The sequence below is a fragment of the Chiloscyllium punctatum genome, chromosome 33, assembly GCF_047496795.1.
Source record: "Chiloscyllium punctatum isolate Juve2018m chromosome 33, sChiPun1.3, whole genome shotgun sequence".
Lineage (NCBI taxonomy): Eukaryota > Metazoa > Chordata > Chondrichthyes > Orectolobiformes > Hemiscylliidae > Chiloscyllium > Chiloscyllium punctatum.
In genome coordinates, this window is record NC_092771.1 from 6,887,989 (window position 1) to 6,907,678 (window position 19,690).

At 47.7% G+C, this 19,690-nt stretch overlaps 1 protein-coding gene across 1 annotated transcript in view; it reads right to left on the reverse strand.

The window, feature by feature from the left end:
- Window positions 1–19,690, reverse strand: part of iqgap1 (IQ motif containing GTPase activating protein 1) — a 120,403-nt gene that overhangs the window by 74,273 nt on the left and 26,440 nt on the right. The window contains exons 3-6 of the mRNA XM_072552867.1: window positions 6,741–6,897; window positions 6,369–6,446; window positions 4,348–4,424; window positions 1,353–1,420 (exon numbers count right to left, since the gene is read on the reverse strand). Coding sequence (XP_072408968.1) covers window positions 1,353–1,420; window positions 4,348–4,424; window positions 6,369–6,446; window positions 6,741–6,897 — 380 coding nt within the window. The remainder of the gene's footprint in view (window positions 1–1,352; window positions 1,421–4,347; window positions 4,425–6,368; window positions 6,447–6,740; window positions 6,898–19,690) is intronic.

Here is a 19,690-nt window from a genome sequence, read left to right on the forward strand (position 1 = left end):
AGAGGGAGAGAGACAGAGAGAGAGACAGAGACAGAGGGGGACAGAGAGAGAGAGAGAGACAGACAGAGAGTAGAGAGAGAGAGAGAGAGGGAGTGTGTGTGAGAGAGAGAGGGAGAGTGTGCGAGAGAGAGAGTGAAAGGGGAGAGAGAGAGAGAGAGAGAGAGAGAGAGAGCGGGGGCAGCCATTTGGCCCATTGTGTGTGTGCTGGCAGCAGCAGTTCACCTGGAGCTCTCGGAGCTCCCTGTTCTCTCCTGCTTTCCCCTTAGACAGGAGTTCCCATTGCCTGATAGCGAGGGATCACGTTGGCCTCAGTTTTCCTGCAAGTCGGGGAAGTGTGTGGGAAATATGATCAACTTGCTCTCCCAAACTGACCAGATAATCCATTGGTCAAGATGTAAAGAACTTCCCAGCTCTTCGGTGGGAGCAGATGGAATTCTGATTTTCATGTCTTGTGTGAATGTTGGCACTTCCTACCGTGCTGCACTCCCTCAGTCTAGCACTTGGAGTCTGGACACTCATGTTTTTGGAGTGGAGTTTCAATCAACAACTGTCAGGGCCACGAGTGCTCTAGTGTGGAGTCACAGCAATCCCCAGTAATCTGGTGTACTGTACACACTCCCCACTCACTCCCTGAAGGATGGTTCATAACAAAAACTTTAAAAACATAACCATCCATCAAATACTGCACTGTCCTTCACTTGGCACATGAACAACACCCCCTCCACCCCCCATAAAGCCTTCCCAGGGCTCTCATGTAGACAGGTTCTGATGTTCTCTTGTAACACCAGGCTGATAGTGTGCCCCAATGATGTGGGGCTGGGCTCTCCTTCCATATACTCATTGTGAACCCAGCTATCATGGAGTGCAGGTCACTCTGGGAGAATTAACCAAACCATCCTCGTGTTTGTGACCAGCTGATAAGCAACCTCCAGAACAATAAACCCCATCCTGCTGCCTTCTCCCAGGGCCCTGGATCTCCCTCCTCAGAGATCTCTGGTGTTGTCAGTAACTCCCAGCAGGTACCAATGCTAGCTGGCACACATGGCCACACCCACATGCACTGCCCCCCTCTGGGAACCAAACGAAAATCCAACACCCCACCATAACGAACAGGTGCAGTCACCCACAAACCCAACACATCACATATAGTGTATACATCGCAGAACTCTGAATTCACAATGTGTAGACCATCTCTGTGTCCATCAACATCTCTTACTATAATATACCCTGTTTATCAGCCCTGTGTATACACAGAGACATAATTCAGAGTTACATGAGCATTACAATGTGGTAGCAAACAAGAGTCACTATTTGACAAAGATTTTCAATCGATTGAATTGAACCATCCTCACCTGTGAAAGCAACTTTTCCATAAAGATCCTGAATCTGTGGAGCCAATCCCAGTTTAAAGAGGTACAAGCTGCCAAAGAAATGGAGAGGATAAATCAATGAAGATCTGAGCACAGTGCAGTGACAATAATACCTCCCTCTTCCATCCACCAAACCTGTACCAACCCTGTCCTCAATGGTCCACTGTAGGCCTCAGTATCACACTAGCCACTGTTCATGAGAGAGAGAGACAGATGAAGATACAGTGATTAAATGATAAGGGAAACTTTTTTTAGATTAGATTCCCTACAATATGGAAACAGGCCACTTGGCTCAACAAGTCCACACCGACCCTCTGAAGAGTAACTCACCCAACATTTCCCTCTAACTAATGCACCTAACACTATGAGGAATTTAGCATGGCCAATTCACCTGACCTGAACATCTTTGAACTGTGGGAGGAAACTGGAGCACCCGGAGGAAACCTGCACAAACACGGGGAGAATTTGCAAACTCCACCCAGACAGTCACCCGAGGCTGGAATTGAAGCCGGGTCCCTGGCGCTGTGAGGCTGCAGTGCTACCCACTGAGCCACCGTGCTGCCACAAATGCTTCCCAGAATTTAAACAGTTATTTGTTGAAAATGTTCAAAATGTTAAAGGAATTGATAGATTAGGTAGAGAGAAAATAATTCCATGATGAGCAAATCTATGACTTGGCGATGTGGTCTAAAGACTGGAGGCAGATCTTTCAGAGTGTGATGAGTGGCACCTCATTCTCCTGGGAAGTTGAGCTCAGGTCTGTGCTCTATTCTAATTTGGTCCTTTTTCTCTCTGTTCTAATATTTCACAGGTTACAGTCATCTTACTGCCCATCGTTAATTACCCTTGAACCTAATGGCCTATTGGGTCAGTTAAGAGACAACCAGACGGCTCCAACTGCAGTCACACAGAGACCAGACTGGGTAAGGATGACAGATTCCCTTTCCGAAAGGACATTAAGGAACCAGATGGGATTTTACATCAATTCAGATTCATTAATTGGATTTCAATTCAATTCCATCATCTCCATGGTTGGATTTGAAAGCAGTCCCAGAGCATTAGTCTCTGGATTACAAATCTAGTGAGATTACTGTTACCTTATTATACACATTTGCACCAATTACATGGGCACTTGCTTATCCTAAATCTGAATATTAAAACTTCTCATTGCTGTTTTCATATCCCTCCATGGCTACAGCAGTCCCTATCTCTACAAACCCTCCACCCTCCATCTCCTTCATCCCTCCCTATCTCTGTCACCCCACTAGCCTTTACATCTCTCCCATCTCTGCAACCCCTTCCAGCTCAGAGCCCCCTCCCTATCTCTGTAAGATTCATCAACCCCTATGCCTCTCCCTATCTCCGCAACCCCCGCCAGCCCCTACATCCCTCCTTATCTCCATAACCTCCTCCAGCCCCTACACCTCTCCATGTCTCTGTAAACCCCTCCAGCCCCTACACCTCTCCATGTCTCTGTAAGTCCCTCCAGCCCCTACACCTCCCCATATCTCTGTAAACCCCTCCAGCCCCTACACCTCTCCATATCTCTGTAAACCCCTCCAGCCCCTACACCTCTCCATATCTCTGTAAACCCCTCCAGCCCCTACACCTCTCCATATCTCTGTAAACCCCTCCAGCCCCTACACCTCTCCATATCTCTGTAAACCCCTCCAGCCCCTACACCTCTCCATATCTCTGTAAACCCCTCCAGCCCCTACACCTCTCCATATCTCTGTAAACCCCTCCAGCCCCTACACCTCTCCATATCTCTGTAAACCCCTCCAGCCCCTACATCACTCTGAGATTCAGATGCCTATCTATTTCTAGCCCGTGCAGCATCATTGTTTTCATTGACGGCCATGTTCCAGCCTGAAATCTCCCCTCCGCTCTGTCTGTTCCTGAAGAAATATATCGCTGTTCCTTCCCTATTGTCAAAACCTGGAATTCCCTCCCTCAGGGCATTGTGGGGCTACCTACAGCACATGGAATTCAGTGGTTCAAGAAGGCAGCTCACCCCACCTTCTTAAGGGGCAACTAGGCCCAGCCAGCAATGCCCATGTCCCATGAATGGATTAACTGAAAAGATGCTCCTTGAGTCAGCTTTTGGCCATTTGATCTGATATTCTTCCTGCAGCTCAGTGCCACCTTCTATTTGTGACCGTCTTGAGAGACACCTTGGGATATTTTACCATGCCAAAGGAGCTAGATAAATGCAAGTTGTTATTAGGTCCTCCCTTTTGAAGCACAGGGTAGCAAGAGAGACAGAGTGAATGGGAGAATTGGAGTCCTATAACAATAGGAAGGGACAAGAGTTCTCGACTGGCACTGCACTTGGCCACAGATTATCCTTGGTATAACCCCAATTGAGAGAGACCGTTATCAGCCATTTGGCTAATCAGCTTGGTATTTCCTGATTTGAACAATGTGGCCTGGGTCAGGAATAGTTGCAGCACTGGGAAATACTCAGCCGCAGTACAGGAAATGGCTGGATGAGGACACACTGTTCCTTTACATACTGACTCATTACCACAGCAACTAGCTTCAAGCAGAAACTCTCTGCTTTATGCTACAACTGAAATCATCTCAATGGGTGCCTTCAGCTCAGGGTCTCCATTTAAGGAAGCTGATGAGAGAGTGACCTCCATCACCTGACCTCTCTAATTGGTCCGGGGATTCCTCAATTGAAGGCCGTCTGGATACTGCTTGTGCCACTCTTCTCATATCTGACTCCTCCTGGGGCCCGTCCCTCCCCCAACGAGAACAGTGGTGCCCATTCTGCTCTGGGAAGCAGGTCTGAGCTGCAGAACTGTTAACACCATAACAGGCCAGGCATGGCTGGGTTACAGATGGTTGCTAACACCCATTAGCACTAGAAACAACAGTAGTGCAGGTTGATGCTCCCCTGGTTGAATAGTCAGCCCAGGACCTTGAGGCTAACATCTGGTCTGGGTGGATAGTTCACATCAAGAGGCAATACCTGAGAGCGTGGATGCAGTAGATACATCGAGGCATGTTCTTACGGTCATAAATGTCGGTAGTTTCAGGGTAAAAGATCTACGGGAAAAGAAACATGGTATTATTCAATGAAAAACAATGTCAGGCCTGCTTCACTGATCAAAAGTACAAATTTCCTCAGATACTCTTAAGCGTATAAATAGTTCAGAATGTAAACAGACAGAGCAATCAGGACGGCTGTAACCTTGGTCTGACTTTACCCAAAATTTGGAAAGTTAGTCGTCCCAACTTGATCTGTCACCTGAAGTACAATTAAACTCTCACTATATCACTTGGGGTTTGCTGTCATTGGAGGCTAGTTCAGGTTGTACAAGCAATGCTACTGGGGGTCAGTTGATCAACTTTCCACACAGTGTTCACTTCTTGCTTCACTCTGATCTCTGCTAACACCCTCCCCATTGTTCTGATCACGCTGTTGATGTTATTAGATTTTGGGCTCGTCAACACACCTTCAGCAATGCTGTGGTACAGCCGTTAGTATATTCAAATGCTAACCCTCACCTTTAACGTGCCTGTCTACATTATATCACAAATGCTGAAACCATCTTAAAATGTCAGGGTCTGGCAAGTAGCTCTGAAATTTTCTGCCTGGGAATCAGAACCTTATGGTTAGTCATAATGACTCGGGTTTGTGTGTGGGGAATGCACAAGCTACCATAGAGAAACGTCAACATGGCAAAGGATTTTAAGGCTGAAGAAGAATACAGAGCAAAGATGGGATAAAGCTGTGAGGGATTTGGGATTTGGAAAGAATCAACACAAGCTTTAAAACTGAATATTTCCAGAACAGGAGCCATTGTAGGTCACTAAGCCCAGGGGTGATGCATCAGAGCTTGGTGCAAATTTGGATGCGGACAGGAGAAGGTTGGATCAGGTTAAGTTTACAAAGGGCAGAAGATGGGATAACGGGTGGGAGCACAGGGAAACAGTTGCATGTGGAAGTAACAGAGGCATCGATTAAGCTCTCAGTCCTCAGGTAGGTTGTGGTAGGAGTGGAGATGGGCAATTTTTGAAATGTGAAAGTTGGCAGTCTTACTACAGAGAGAAAATAGAGCCAGAGGTTGGCTAGGTGCAGAGGTTATGAACTGTCTGTTTTCAGACACTGAATTACAGTTCACTATCAGGTAGTTATGGTGTATATGAATTGAATTAGTTACTTAAAGAAAACAACTTTTTGAAGCTTCTTACAGACATAAGAGCAAATGAGCAAAGCAAAAATAACAGGATTCAGACACATTAAAACTAGAAGAGCAGCTAACACAATCACGACAGCATCAAATGTAATGTCAATCCAGTCATTTCCAGAGATCAGGAAAGACACAGTGGACAAGAGGATGTGGAGGTTGGACAAGGGATGCATCAAATGTGGGTGTGATGCCTTCACAGTCAAATAGCCTACTAACGAGCAGACTTCTATCTGGGTGAAAAATAGGATAGCAATAACATTCATCACCAGCACATTAAGAGGGGAAAATTTAAATTTGTTTATGCATTTTAACTTAAACTGAGAAACCTCCATTGGATGTCAAATCCTATGGCACGTATTGGAATCCTTTCAATGAACTAGCTTGAAAATAAAGCCAGCTTGAGGGTGAGTTGTGATGCTAGGCTGAAGCCAAGGTTACTGTGGTCTGAAGGAATCCTAGCAGCTCAGGGCATGGAGCTCATGCCAGGGCAGGAAGTTTCCATAAATATGTTTCTGTAACGAACGAGAGAAGGAGAACAAACAGGAAGAGGTTTAAAACTCTCGCCTGCCAACGTTGGAAATCTGGGACAAATGCAAAAAATAATGGGAACCAACATTAGTAAAGGGAAGGATTGGAATATCTGTACTTTTACCCACAATCCTTGCTGTGACTGTTGGTTTCTCAACTCAAGCAATGACAGAGTTTATTAACTTTCCATCATCGTTGCCTGCTTTGTTTGTACAGAACCAAGATGGTGCCAGAGGACACTCAGACTGTGAGTAAAACAAAACCTCACCTTCGGCAGCCCAATGTTCGACATTGCGTTAAACCACTGGATGGTGTTGTCCGTGTGGCGGAAATGGAGCCCGGTTGCCTGTGTTTCGATGGAAAAACAGAAAACACATGAAGGAAATCTCATCTTTTCACTTACCCTAAACTCCCAATTGAATTGGTTAGCGACTGTCTTGTACTTATGGCCCTTAGTTTTGTATTCACTGCCCCCAAGTGGAAATTCCATTACAGTGAGAGAAAAAGTCAGCATAGAAAGCCCAGGTGTTCTGTGATCGATTGAAGTATCGCCCCAGAGTCTTGGCCATGGCACCCTTTGTCTGCATCTGTCTGCTGTGATTTTCCCTCCCCACCTTGGTGCACGTGTGGTCGAGATTACCTTGTATCTGGTCTGTTCACAGTCGTAGATCTTTTTGAGCGACACTACCTTTGGACTAAAGAAATTGCCAAGTTTAGCAAGATACACTCCGTTTCTCAGCCCCTCCTCAAGTTCTGTTGTTGGAGGGAGCTCCTCATCCAAACATGCTTCCATCCATCTGAAAGACAGAGGAAAAGAACATTCATTCGTTCAGGAATCCAGGGTGAAGGTTAAATATTTTCTCCATAAATTTAAATAGAATTCTTAAACCTTTTTTGAGTATCTGATTGTTGATCCTCTGGCTTTGAGAATATTCTGCTTCATGTAGAAACAGACTGTGTCCATACCATACTTTGCTTTTCTCTGGTAAAGATGTAATATGTGTCCACATAGTTACTTCATCTTCCCTTTGACACAAGGCTCAACTTTACAAAATGTGATAATTCCATTTGGTCTCAGTCATTCTTCTCTAAATTAACTCCAATGATTTTATAAACATTTGTCTGAAAAAAATTCTTAGTTTCCAATCTTTATCTTTGGGCGACAATTCTCTACTTACAACTGGGATAAGGTGGGGTAAAGGAAACTGAGGAAACTGGTGAAGTCCACATTGATGGCTGGAGTTGAAGGGTCTTGAGGTGGAAGATGAGGCGTTCTTCCTCCAGGCATCAGGTGGTGAGGGAGCGGTGGTGGAGGAGACCTGCATGTCCTCGGCAGAGAGGGAGGGGGAGTTGAAATGTTGGGCTACGGGATGGTGGGGTTGATTGGTGCGGGTGTCCCGGAGATGTTCTGTAAAGCGCTCTGCAAGAAAGTTTCCTCTTTCTCCAGTGTGGAGGAGACCGCATCGGGAGCAACGGATACAATAAATGACATTGGTGGATGTGCAGATGAAACTCTGATGGATGTGGAAGGCTCCTTTGGGGCCTTGGATGGAGCTGAGAGGGGAGGTGTGGGCACAGGTTTTGAAATTCCTGTGGTGGCAGGGGAAGTTGCCAGGAGGGGAGAGTGGGTTGTTGGGGGGTGGGGCGTGGACCTGAATAGGTAGTCGTGGGGGAATGGTCTTTGCAGAAAGCAGATAGGGAGGAGAGGAAAATATATCACTGGTGGTGGGGTCCATTTGTAGGTGGCAGAAATATCAGCGGATGACGTGATTTATGCAAAAGTTGGTGGGGTGGAAGGTGAGGACTGGAGGGTTCTGTCCTTGTTGCGGTTGGAGGGGTGGGGTCCGAGGGCGGAGGTGCAGGACATGGATGAGATGCGTTGGAGGGCATTTTCAACCACATGGGAGGGGTAATTGCGGTTTTTAAAAGAAGGAGGCCAGCTGGTGTGTTCTGTGTTGGAAATGGTCCTCCTGGGAGCAGATACGGTGGAGACGGAGAAATCGGGAATATAGGATGGCATTTTTGCAGGAGGTAGGGTGGGAGGAGGTGTAATCCAGGTAGGTGTGGGAGTCGGTGGGTTTGTAAAAAGATATCAGTGTTGAGTTGGTCCTCGTGGATGGAGATGAAGAGATCTAGGAAGGGGAGGGAGGTGTCAGAGATAGTCCAGGTGAATTTGAGGTTGGGGTGGAAGGTATTAGCGAAAATGATGAACTGTTTGACCTCCTCGCGGGAGTAAGAGGTGGCGCCGATGCAGAGCCACCGATGTTCCTGCCACCCACCCAGTCCTGCCTTTTTTCCTTCATTTTCTTTTATTGAATGTACTTTTCTAATCAATCTGTCTGGAGCTGTGGGACATGAATCTGGGCCTGCTGGTTCAGGTGTAGGGACACTGCATCACAAGAGGGTCGTCCCTTTTCCCCTTTATATCAACTTAGTCACTTCATCAATTCTGAAGATTTCCTGAAGAAGGGCTGATGCCCGAAACATCGATTCTCCTGCTCCTTGGATGCTGCCTGACCTGCTGCGCTTTTCCAGCAACACATTTTCAGCACTTCATCCGTTCTCCCAGTCACCTGCTTAAACAGAAGCCATATGAAAACTGTCTGAGTCTGGAGAGATCCTGGTTGATTGACATGGGATCCCAGAGAGAGCCAAGACTGACAGGCAGGGGAAAGGAAACAAGAGGAAAGAGAAGGGAACAGGACTTATATATTTCATGGTAAGATCCTAGGGAGTGTTGCTGAACAAAGACTCCTTGGGCTGCAGGTTCATAGCTCCTTGCAAGTAGAGTCACAGGTAGATAGGATAGTGAAGAAGGTGTTTGGTATGCTTTTCTTTATTGTTCAGAGTATTGAATACAGGAGTTGGGAGGTCATGTTGCAGCTGTACAGGACATTGGTTAGGCTACTTTTAGAATACTGCATACAATTCTGGTCTCCTTCCTGTTGGAAGGATGTTGTGAAACCTGAAAGGGTTCAGAAAAGATTTACAAGGATGTTGCCAGGGTTGGAGGATTTGAGCTGCAGAGTGCGGCTGAACAAGCTGGGGCTGTTTTCCCTGGACCATTGGAGGCGGAGGGGTGACCTTATAGAGGTTTATAAAATGATGAGGGACATGGATAGGATAAATAGACAAAGTCTTTTTCCTGGGATGGGGGAGTCTAGAACTAGAGGGCATATGTTTAGGGTGGGAGGGGCAAGATATAAAAGAGACCTAAGGGCAACTTTTTCATGTATGTATATGGAATGTAGATGGAATGAGCTGCCGGAGGAAGTAGTGGAGGATGGTACAATTACAATATTTAAAAGGCATCTGGATGCCTATATGAATAGGAAAGGTTTAGAGCAATATGGGCCAGATGCTGGCAAATGGGATGACATTAATTTAGGATATCTGGTCAGCATGGACAAGTTGAACTGAATGGTCTGTTTTCTCTGCTGTATATCTCCATGATTCTATGTGTGAATCTTTGTGTGGGGAAATTCAGGGTTGTGTGTGTGTTGTCTGCCTCTGCTGATCAAACATACACTCCCAGCAGACACAGCACTGCGACATTACAAGTTAATTAACCCCATTAGGTGCACTGCTGTCATATGCTCATAAACACCTGACAGCAGGTTAGTCAGGCTAACTCTCATGTAGGTTTGTTGTGAAAATACAGGAGAGTTCTATCTACTTCATTCTAAGGATATGGCAAGCCAGATTTTAGTTACTCATCCCAAGTTGCCCTTGTGGTGTTACGTTGGCTCCTTAAAGCACAGCAGTTGATGACGCTGGATTAGTGGTGCTGGAAGAGCACAGCAGTTCAGGCAGCATCCAAGGAGCAGCGAAATCGACGTTTCAGGCAAAAGCCCTTCATCAGGAATAAAGGCAGAGAGCCTGAAGCGTGGAGAGATAAGCTAGAGGAGGGTGGGGGTGGGGAGAAAGTAGCATATAGTATAATAGGTGAGTAGGGGAGGGGATGAAGGTGATAGGTCAAGGAGAAGAGGGTGGAGTGGATAGGTGGAAAAGAAGATAGGCAGGTCGGACAAGTCCGGACAAGTCATGGGGACAGTGCTGAGCTGGAAGTTTGGAACTAGGGGTGAGGTGGGGGAAGGGGAAATGAGGAAACTGTTGAAGTCCACATTGATGCCCTGGGGTTGAAGTGTTCCGAGGCGGAAGATGAGGCGTTCTTCCTCCAGTCGTCTGGTGGTGAGGGAGCGGCGGTGAAGGAGGCCCAGGACCTCCATGTCCTCGGCAGAGTGGGAGGGGGAGTTGAAATGTTGGGCCACGGGGCGGTGTGGTTGATTGGTGCGGGTGTCCCGGAGATGTTCCCTAAAGCGCTCTGCTAGGAGGCGCCCAGTCTCCCCAATGTAGAGGAGACTGCATCGGGAGCAACGGATACAATAAATGATATTAGTGAATGTACAAGTAAAACTTTGATGGATATGGAAGGCTCCTTTAGGGCCTTGGATAGAGGTGAGGGAGGAGGTGTGGACGCAGGTTTTACAGTTCCTGCGGTGGCAGGGGAAGGTGCCAGGATGGAAGGGTGGGTTGTAGGGAGGCGTGGACCTGACCATGTAGTCACGGAGGGAACGGTCTTTGTGGAAGGCGGAAAGGGGTGGGGAGGGAAATATATCCCTGGTGGTGAGGTCTTTTTGGAGGTGGCAGAAATGTTGGTGGATGATTTGGTTTATGCGAAGGTTGGTAGGGTGAAGGTGAGCACCAGCGGCGTTCTGTCCTTGTTACGGTTGGATGGGTGGGGTCTGAGGGCGGAGGTGCGGGATGTGGACGAGATGCGTTGGTGGGCATCTTTAACCACGTGGGAAAGGAAATTGCAGTTTCTAAAGAAAGAGGCCATCTGGTGTGTTGTGGTGGAACTGGTCCTCCTGGGAACAGATCCGGTGGAGGCAGAGGAATTGGGAATACGGGATGGCATTTTTGCAAGAGGTAGGGTGGGAAGAGGTGTAATCCAGGTAGTTGTGGGATGACGCTGTCTGCTGAGTAACCCAGTGACCAGGAAGGAATGGTGACTGATGTATCAGGGCAATGGAAGGTTCCAATGGAACAGTAAATCTCAAGGGAGTCTCCTCTTTAATTTATTCACAGAACATTGCAATAGTGAGCACAGGGCAGCTTTCCAACTGCTGCTCTTGCTGGGTGAAGAGACACTGGAACATTAAGGAACTGCTGGAAACATCGAGCAGATCAGTCAGCATTAGAAAAGGGAAACAAAAACAGACTGGTGCTCCTTGTGAAAATGGAGGCTCCAATCTGAGGCACCAATTCATCTTCCACTGACATTACCATACCAGGCGGCTGGCACTGTTGCCTCTGGGACAGGAGGCTTTGGATACAAAGCCCACACCAGAGGCTTCTGCAAAAATCTGAATGATCTTTTCTTGTGCACTGAAGGAGCGCTGTGCCGTCAAACGGCCAGTACAGAGGGAATGCCACACTGTCAGAGGGCCAGTACTGAAGGACTGCTGCACTGTCGGAGGGTCAGTACTGAGGAAGTACCAGGCTGTTGGAGGGTCTACTGAGGGAGTGCCAGGCTGTTGGAGGGTCAGCACCGTGTGTGTGCTGCGCTATCGGAGGGTTAGTACTGAGCGAGTGCCGCACTGTCGGAGGATCAGTACCAAGGGAGCATCGTGCCGTTGGAGGGTCAGTTCCGAATGAGTGCCGTGCTGTCGGAGGGTCAGTACAGAGTGAGTGCCGCGCTGTCGGAGGGTCAGTGCTGAGGGAGCGCCGCACTGTCTAAGGGTCAGTACAGAGTGAGTACCGCGATGTCGGAGGGTCAGTACAGACAGAGCACGGCGCTGTCGGAGGGTCAGTGCTGAGGGAGCACCGCGCCGGAGGGTCAGTACAGAGGGAGCACCGCGCCGGAGGGTCAGTGCTGAGGGAGTGCCGCAATGTCGGAGGGTCAGTACAGAGTGAGCGCCGCGCTGTCAGACGGTCAATACAGAGTGAGCGCCGCGCTGTCGGAGGGTCAGTACAGAAGGAGTGCTGCGCTGTCGGAGGGTCAGTACAGAGTGACAGAGTGAGCACCGCGCTGTCGGAGGGTCAGTACAGAGGGAGCACCGCGCCAGAGGGTCAGTGCTGAGGGAGCGCCGCACTGTCAGAGGGTCAGTGCTGAGGGAGTGCCGCAATGTCGGAGGGTCAGTACAGAGTGAGCACCGCGCTGTTGGAGGGTCAGTACTGAAGGAGTGCCGCGCTGTCAGAGTGTCAGTACAGAGTGACAGAGTGAGCACCGCGCTGTCAGAGGGTCAGTACAGAAGGAGTGCTGCGCTGTCGGAGGGTCAGTACAGAGTGACAGAGTGAGCACCGCGCTGTCGGAGGGTCAGTACAGAGGGAGCACCGCGCCAGAGGGTCAGTGCTGAGGGAGCGCCGCACTGTCAGAGGGTCAGTGCTGAGGGAGTGCCGCAATGTCGGAGGGTCAGTACAGAGTGAGCACCGCGCTGTTGGAGGGTCAGTACTGAAGGAGTGCCGCGCTGTCAGAGTGTCAGTACAGAGTGACAGAGTGAGCACCGCGCTGTCAGAGGGTCAGTACAGAGTGAGCACCGCGCTGTTGGAGGGTCAGTGCTGAGGGAGTGCCACACTATCGGAGGGTCAGTACAGAGTGAGCACCGCGCTGTTGGAGGGTCAGTGCTGAGGGAGTGCCACACTATCGGAGGGTCAGTACAGAGTGAGCACCACGCTGTTAGAGGGTCAGTGCTGAGGGAGTGCCACACTATCGGAGGGTCAGTACAGAGTGAGCACCACGCTGTTGGAGGGTCAGTGCTGAGGGAGCACCACTCTGTCGGAGGGTCAGTGCTGAGGGAGTGCTGCGCTGTCGGATGGTCCGTACTGAGGGAGTGCCACGCTGTCAGAGTGTCCGTACTGAGGGAGCACTGCTCTGTCAGAGGGTCAGTACTGAGGGAGTGCCGCGCTATCAGGGGGTCAGTACAGAGTGAGCACCGCGCTGTTGGATGGTTAGTGGTGAAGGAGTGCCGCGCTGTCGGAGGGTCAGTACTGAGGGAATGCCACACCGTCGGAGGGTCAGTTCAGAGTGAGTGCTGCGCTGTCGGAGGGTCTGTACTGAGGGAGTGCCGCACTGTCTGAGGGTCAGTGCTGAGGGAGTGTTACACTGAGGTTCAGTGCTGAGGGAGTGCCGCACTGTCGGAGGGTCAGTGCTGAGGGAATGCCGAACTGTCGGAGGGTCAGTGCTGATGGAGTGCCGAACTGTCGGAGGGTCAGTGCTGAGGGAGTCCCGCACTGTCGGGGGGTCAGTGCTGAGGGAGTGCCGCACTGTCGGGGGGTCAGTGCTGAGGGAGTGCCGCACTGTCGGGGGGGTCAGTGCTGAGGGAGTGCCGCACTGTGGGAGGGTCAGTGCTGAGGGAGTGCCGCACTGTCGGGGGGGTCAGTGCTGAGGGAGTGCCGCACTGTGGGAGGGTCAGTGCTGAGGGAGTGCCGCACTGTCGGGGGGGTCAGTGCTGAGGGAGTGCCGCACTGTGGGAGGGTCAGTGCTGAGGGAGTGCCGCACTGTGGGAGGGTCAGTGCTGCACTGTTGTAAGGTTCCTCAAATCTGCTCTGCCTTTCAATAAGATCATGGATAATAAAAACCAAAAGAACTGTGGATGTTGCAAATCAGAAATAAAAACAGCAATTGCTGGAAAATCTCAGCAGGTCTGGCAGCATCTGTGCAGAGAAATCAGAGTTAATGTTTCGTGTTCAGTGTCCCTTCCTCAGATCGTGGTTAATCTGTCACAGGTCTCAACACCCCTGCCGTATCCTCATAACCCTCAATTTCCCATTTACTTCAAAAATCTATCAGCCTCTTCTTTTTATATTTTTAGTGATCTAGTTCCTTACTCTGTAAGTATGTCCCTAGTTCAGGATATATCCATCAGTGGAAACATTTTCTCAACACTGACCCTGCCAAGCCCCCTCAGAATCTTGTATATATCAACAGGATTGCTCATTATTCTTCTAAACTCTGATGAATAAAGGCCTAACCTGTTTTGTTGATTTGATTTGATTTATCATTGTCACATGTACCTAGGTGGAGTGAAAAGTTTTGTTTTGTGTGCAGGCAAAGATCATAGGGTGATTGAACATTATGAGGAATACAAAGTTAAGGTCGCAGTGAGGTGCATAAAAAGCAAGTTCAACAAATTTCAAGTTGAAATTTGAGAGGTCAATTCAGAAGTCTAATAACAGTGAGGAAGAAGCTGTTCTTGAACCTGTTGGAACGTGTGTTTAAGCTTTTGTATTGTCAACCTGACAGAAGAGGTTGCAAGAGGTTATAATTGGGGTGGGAGGGGTCTTTGATGCTGACAGTTGCCTTTCTGAGGCAGTCAGAAGTGTAGATGGAGTCAGTGGGTGGGAGGTTGGTTTACGTGATGGTCTACGCTGTGTTGACAACTCTCTGTAGTTTCCTATGGTCCTGGGCAGAGCAGTTGCCATCCCAAGCTGTGATATATTCAGATGGAATGCTTTCAGCAGTGCATCTGTAAAGGTTGGTGAGGGTCCTTATGGACAGGCCAAATTTCTTTAGCCTCCAGAGGAAGAAGAGGCGTTTTGGTGCCTTCTTGACTGTCACATCAATGTGGATGGTCCAGGACAGATTGTTGGTGATCGTCACTCCAAGGGACTTGATGTTCTCGACCATCTCTGCCTCATCTCCATTGACGTAGACAGGGGTGTGTCTACCTCCTTGCTTTCTGAAGTCGATGATCAGGTCTTTAGTTTTGCTGATGTTGACGGAGAGATTGTTATCTTTACACCACGTCACTAAATACCATCTCTCTCCTGTATTCTGTCGTGTCATTGTTTGATATTGGGTCATACATGGTGCAGTCAGTGAACTTGTTGATGGAGTTTGGATAAAAGCTGCTCTTGATAAGTCAAACTTTTCATCCCAGGAATCCACAAAGTGAATTTATTTTAAAAGGTCTCAATGGCAGTGCGTTCTTTCTTAAATACAGGAACTAAGACTATACACAGTACTCCAGGTGTACCCTCAATAACACCCTGTACAGGGGTAAAAAAACTCCCTTATTTTCAAACTCTAACCCGGAGCAATAAAGGTCCAAATACCATCTGCCTTAATTACATATTGCACCTGTATGCTAACCTTTTGTGTTTCATGCACAAGAACACTAGCCCCCTCTGTACTGGAAGATTTTTGGAGTCTTTCTCCATTTAAACAATAGCTTGTCCTTTGATTTCTTTTTTCTGTACCAAATGCATAATATCACACTTTGCTCCATTAAACTCCACCTGCCAAGTTATTGCCCATTCACTCAACCTCTCAATATCACTTGGTAGCTTTCTTATGTCCTCATCACAACTAGCTTATTGATCAATTTCTGTACATCCAGCAAATTTGGATAAATTACGCTCTGCCCCCTCCTTCAAGTCATTAACACAGATAGCAAATAACACAGAGGACCAACGCTGATCCTTGTAACACTCCATAAGTTAAGTCTTTCCAACCTGCCATAGGACCCATTAATCATGACTCTGTGTTAATCAATTATCAATCCATGCTAATATATGACTCTAATCTCACACAGTGAACTCCTACTTAGGCAGGAACATTTTTATGTGGCCCCTTATCGAATGTGTTTGGAAGACAAATATATTATCTCTGCTGGATCTTCCTTCTAAACTTTACTGTTACATCTCAATGACTAGACAAGCTCTTCTCCCCAGGGTAAAGGAGGCCAAAACTGGAGGCCATAGGTTTAAGGTGGTGGGGGGATGACTTAAAAGGGGATTAAGGGGCAACCTTTTCACAGGTGTGTGTTAATGGAATGGGCTGCCAGAGGAAGTGGTGGAGGCTGGTACAAATTCAACATTTAAAAGGCATCTGGATGGTTATATGAGTAGGAAGGGTTGAGAGGGGTATGGGCCAAATGCTGGCAAATGGGACTAAATTAATTTAGGATATCTGGTCGGCATGGAGGAGTTGGACCCAAGGATCTGTTTCCATGCTGTACAGCTCTGTGACCAACTCGAGCAAATTTGTCAAACATGATTTCCCATTCATAAACTCAGGGTGACTCTGACAGCATTCAGCTTTTCTAAATGTCCTGCTACTTCTTCATCAATAATGATCTGCAGCATTTTCCCAAAGACAGATGTTAGGCTAATTGGCCTCTAGTTTCCTGCTTTCAGTCTCCATCCCTCTTGAGTAGGGGTGTTACATTAGTGGTTTTCCAATCCACTGGAACCCTCTTGGAATCCAGCAGTTCTGGAATACTTTGACCAATGCCTATATTATCTCTGCGGCCACTTCCTTTTAAATCCTTGGATGGAAGCCATCAGGTCCTGGGTTGCATTGTCTACCTCCAGTTTCATTAGTTTGCCAAACACTTTATCCCTCATCATATCGAAGTAATAACTCCAGAGGCCTGAATCTTGTCACCAAGTCACCCTTTATTTACACATGAACAGTCCTTGACTATAGTACTGCCTCATTCACAGTCAGGCACCAGAATATCAATATCTCTGACACACACTTTTATTATCTGTCAGACAGGGCTCCCTCATCAGACCAGATTAACAGCCGCAATCAGGGAGCCCGTGTTGTATGAGGTCCAGCTGGCTGACCTTACAACAATCACGATAAGAAACTGTCACAAGATCTCTCCGCTCATATGCAGCTTGCTTTTCTGTCATCTTCTGGGTATTTACAGTGCCATCCACGGTGAAGACTGATGCAATCAATTGGTTTAAATGAGCTGCTGTTTCTCTGCCATTTCCCCTTTAATGTTTTACCAGTTACATCCTCCAAGAATCCCACACTTACTTCAGCTGGTCTCTTTCCCTCTATATACTCTTGGTTCTTATTTACATTCCTCGTCAATTTACTTTCATACATAATTAATTTTCTCCTCCTTTATTAGCTGTTTAGTCATCTGCTGTTGGCTGCTAAAAAAATTCTCAATCCTCTACCATACCAACAGTTTTTGCTTCTTTGTAGGCCTTTGGTTTTTATTGGATACTCTCCTTGACTGCCTTAGTTAACCACGGGTGATTCATCCTTCTCATTGCGTCCTTTCTGACCAGAATACATTTTTGCCGAGTGTTATGAAATTTCTGCTCATTTGCTCATCCTCTGACCTTCCCCTTGGTCTGTTTTCCCCAACCTGCTTTAGATAATAGTCACTTTTCTAACCCTCAAATACAATTGACCTTTGTGGAATGGTTATGTTTCTTTGTTGTTAGTGGAATTCCACAAATTTGGAACTCTGGAATGTGTCAGCAGGGCGATAATTCCAGAGTGGGAGGGAGAAAAGGCCATATTTCTGTACTGAGGAATTTGAGTTTGAGCTCAGTGTGATTACACAGGGAGTGGTGCGATAACAAGTTGCTCTCTGTCTGTTAAGAGGGTCAACAGCAGCAGAACCAGTTTGACAACCTGCGCAGAGATGCTGATCACTCGGCACGGAGTTAGCAAAGCAGGTTTCCAGTGACATTGCCAACCTGCTCATATCAGCAGGGCACAATGACCAGCAATACCCCGAGCCCCATCCTCAGACATACCTAGATCAGGGAGGGAGGAGGCTTTCAGGACTATTTCACAGCTCCACAACAAAACAGCTTTCCAGATGAGGGGGGGGGGGGGGGGGGTGGTGTTGAGAGAGAGGTTTTGGGGGGAGCAGATTTAGTTCAGAAATCACTGACAAACAGACATTACACAGGACCGGTGATCTTCACTATCATGGAGTCTTGGACACAAAGGGGCAGGAGTTACGTTACAAATGCACCGAGTTCGGGTTTGATTCTATCTGAAGTGAGTGCGTTCAGTTCTGGACACCAGGTGTCAGGGAGGAGAAGCCCTTCTGAGGGTCACTGGACCCGAAATAGAGTCATAGAGATGTACAGCACGGAAACAGACCCTTCAGTCCAACCTGTCCATGCCGACCAGATATCCCAACCCAATCTAGTCCCATCTGCCAGCACCTCGCCCATATCCCTCCAAACCCTTCCTATTCATATATCCATCCAAATGCCTCTTAAATGTTGCAATTGTTCCAGCCTCCACCACATCCTCTGGCAGCTCATTCCATACACGTACCACTCTCTGTGTGAAAAAGTTGCCCCTTAGGTCCCTTTTATATCTTTCCCCTCTCACCCTAAACCTATGCCCTCTAGTTCTGGACTCCCCGACCCCAGGGAAAAGACTTTGTCTATTTATCCTATCCATGTCCCTCATAATTTTGTAAACCTCTATAAGGTCACCCCTCAGCCTCCAACGCTCCAGGGAAAACAGCCCCAGCCTGTTCAGCCTCTCCCTGTAGCTCAAATCCCCCAACCCTGGCAACATCCTTGTAAATCTTTTCTGAACCCTTTCAAGTTTCACAACATCTTTCCTATAGGAAGGAGACCAGAATTGCACGCAATATTCCAAAAGTGGTCTAATCAATGTCCTGTACAGCCACAACATGACCTCCCAACTCCTGTACTCAATATTCTGATCGATAAAGGAAAGCATACCAAATGCCTTCTTCACTATCCTATCTATCTGTGACTCCACTTTCAAGGAGCTATGAACCTGCACTCCAAGGTCTCTTTGTTCAGCAACACTCCCTAGGACTTTACCATTAAGTGTATAAGTCCTGCTAAGATTTGTTTTCCCAAAATGCAGCACCTCACATTTATCTGAATTAAACTCCATCTGCCACTTCTCAGCCCATTGGTCTATCTGGGCCAGATCCTGTTGTAATCTGAGGTGACCCTCTTCGCTGTCCACTGCACCTCCAATTTTGGTGTCATCTGCAAACTTACTAACTGTACCTCTTATGCTCGCATCCAAATCATTTATATAAATGACAAAAAGTAGAGGACCCAGCACTGATCCTTGTGGCACTCCACTGGTCACAGGCCTCCAGTCTGAAAAACAACCCTCCACCACCACCCTCTGTCTTCTACCTTTGAGCCAGTTCTGTATCCAAATGGCTACTTCTCCCTGTATTCCATGAGATCTAACCTTGCTAATCAGTCTCCCATGAGGAACCTTGTCGAATGCCTTACTGAAGTCCATATAGAATATTAACTCTGATTTCTCTCCACAGATGCTGCCAGACTTGCTGAGCTTTTCCAGCAATTTCTGTTTTTGTTTCCGCTTTACAGCGTTCGTAGTTGATTTGGCTTTTATTCAGGAAGGAAGATACTGGCTTTGTGGATCCTTGACAGGGTTCACCCTGATGTTACTGGAGCTCTAAGTGTTAAATTAGGAGGACAGGTTGCACTGACTCGTATGCAGGAGATTAAGGCGTTATCTAATTGATGTCCTTTAAAGTGTTTAAAGGATTTGATGGGTCAGAGAGACAGAAACTACTTTCTGCAGCAGAGGGAGAGTCTTGTTGAATGGTGGGGCTGAATGGCCTATTCAAGCTTCTTATTTTTACGTAAAAGCCACATGCTCGGGGTCAGAGAGGCAAGCCATTTTATCCTAATAATCTCCATTGGCAGCACAGACTCGAGGACAGGAGGGAACACACGGAGGGTCAGAGGAGAGGGTATGGTAGTGTGGGGAAGTGGGAGTGAGGTACATTGGTTATGGAGTTATTGTGTGCTTTTGCTCCATATCAATAAGATCTGGTGCTTGACTTGGCCTCA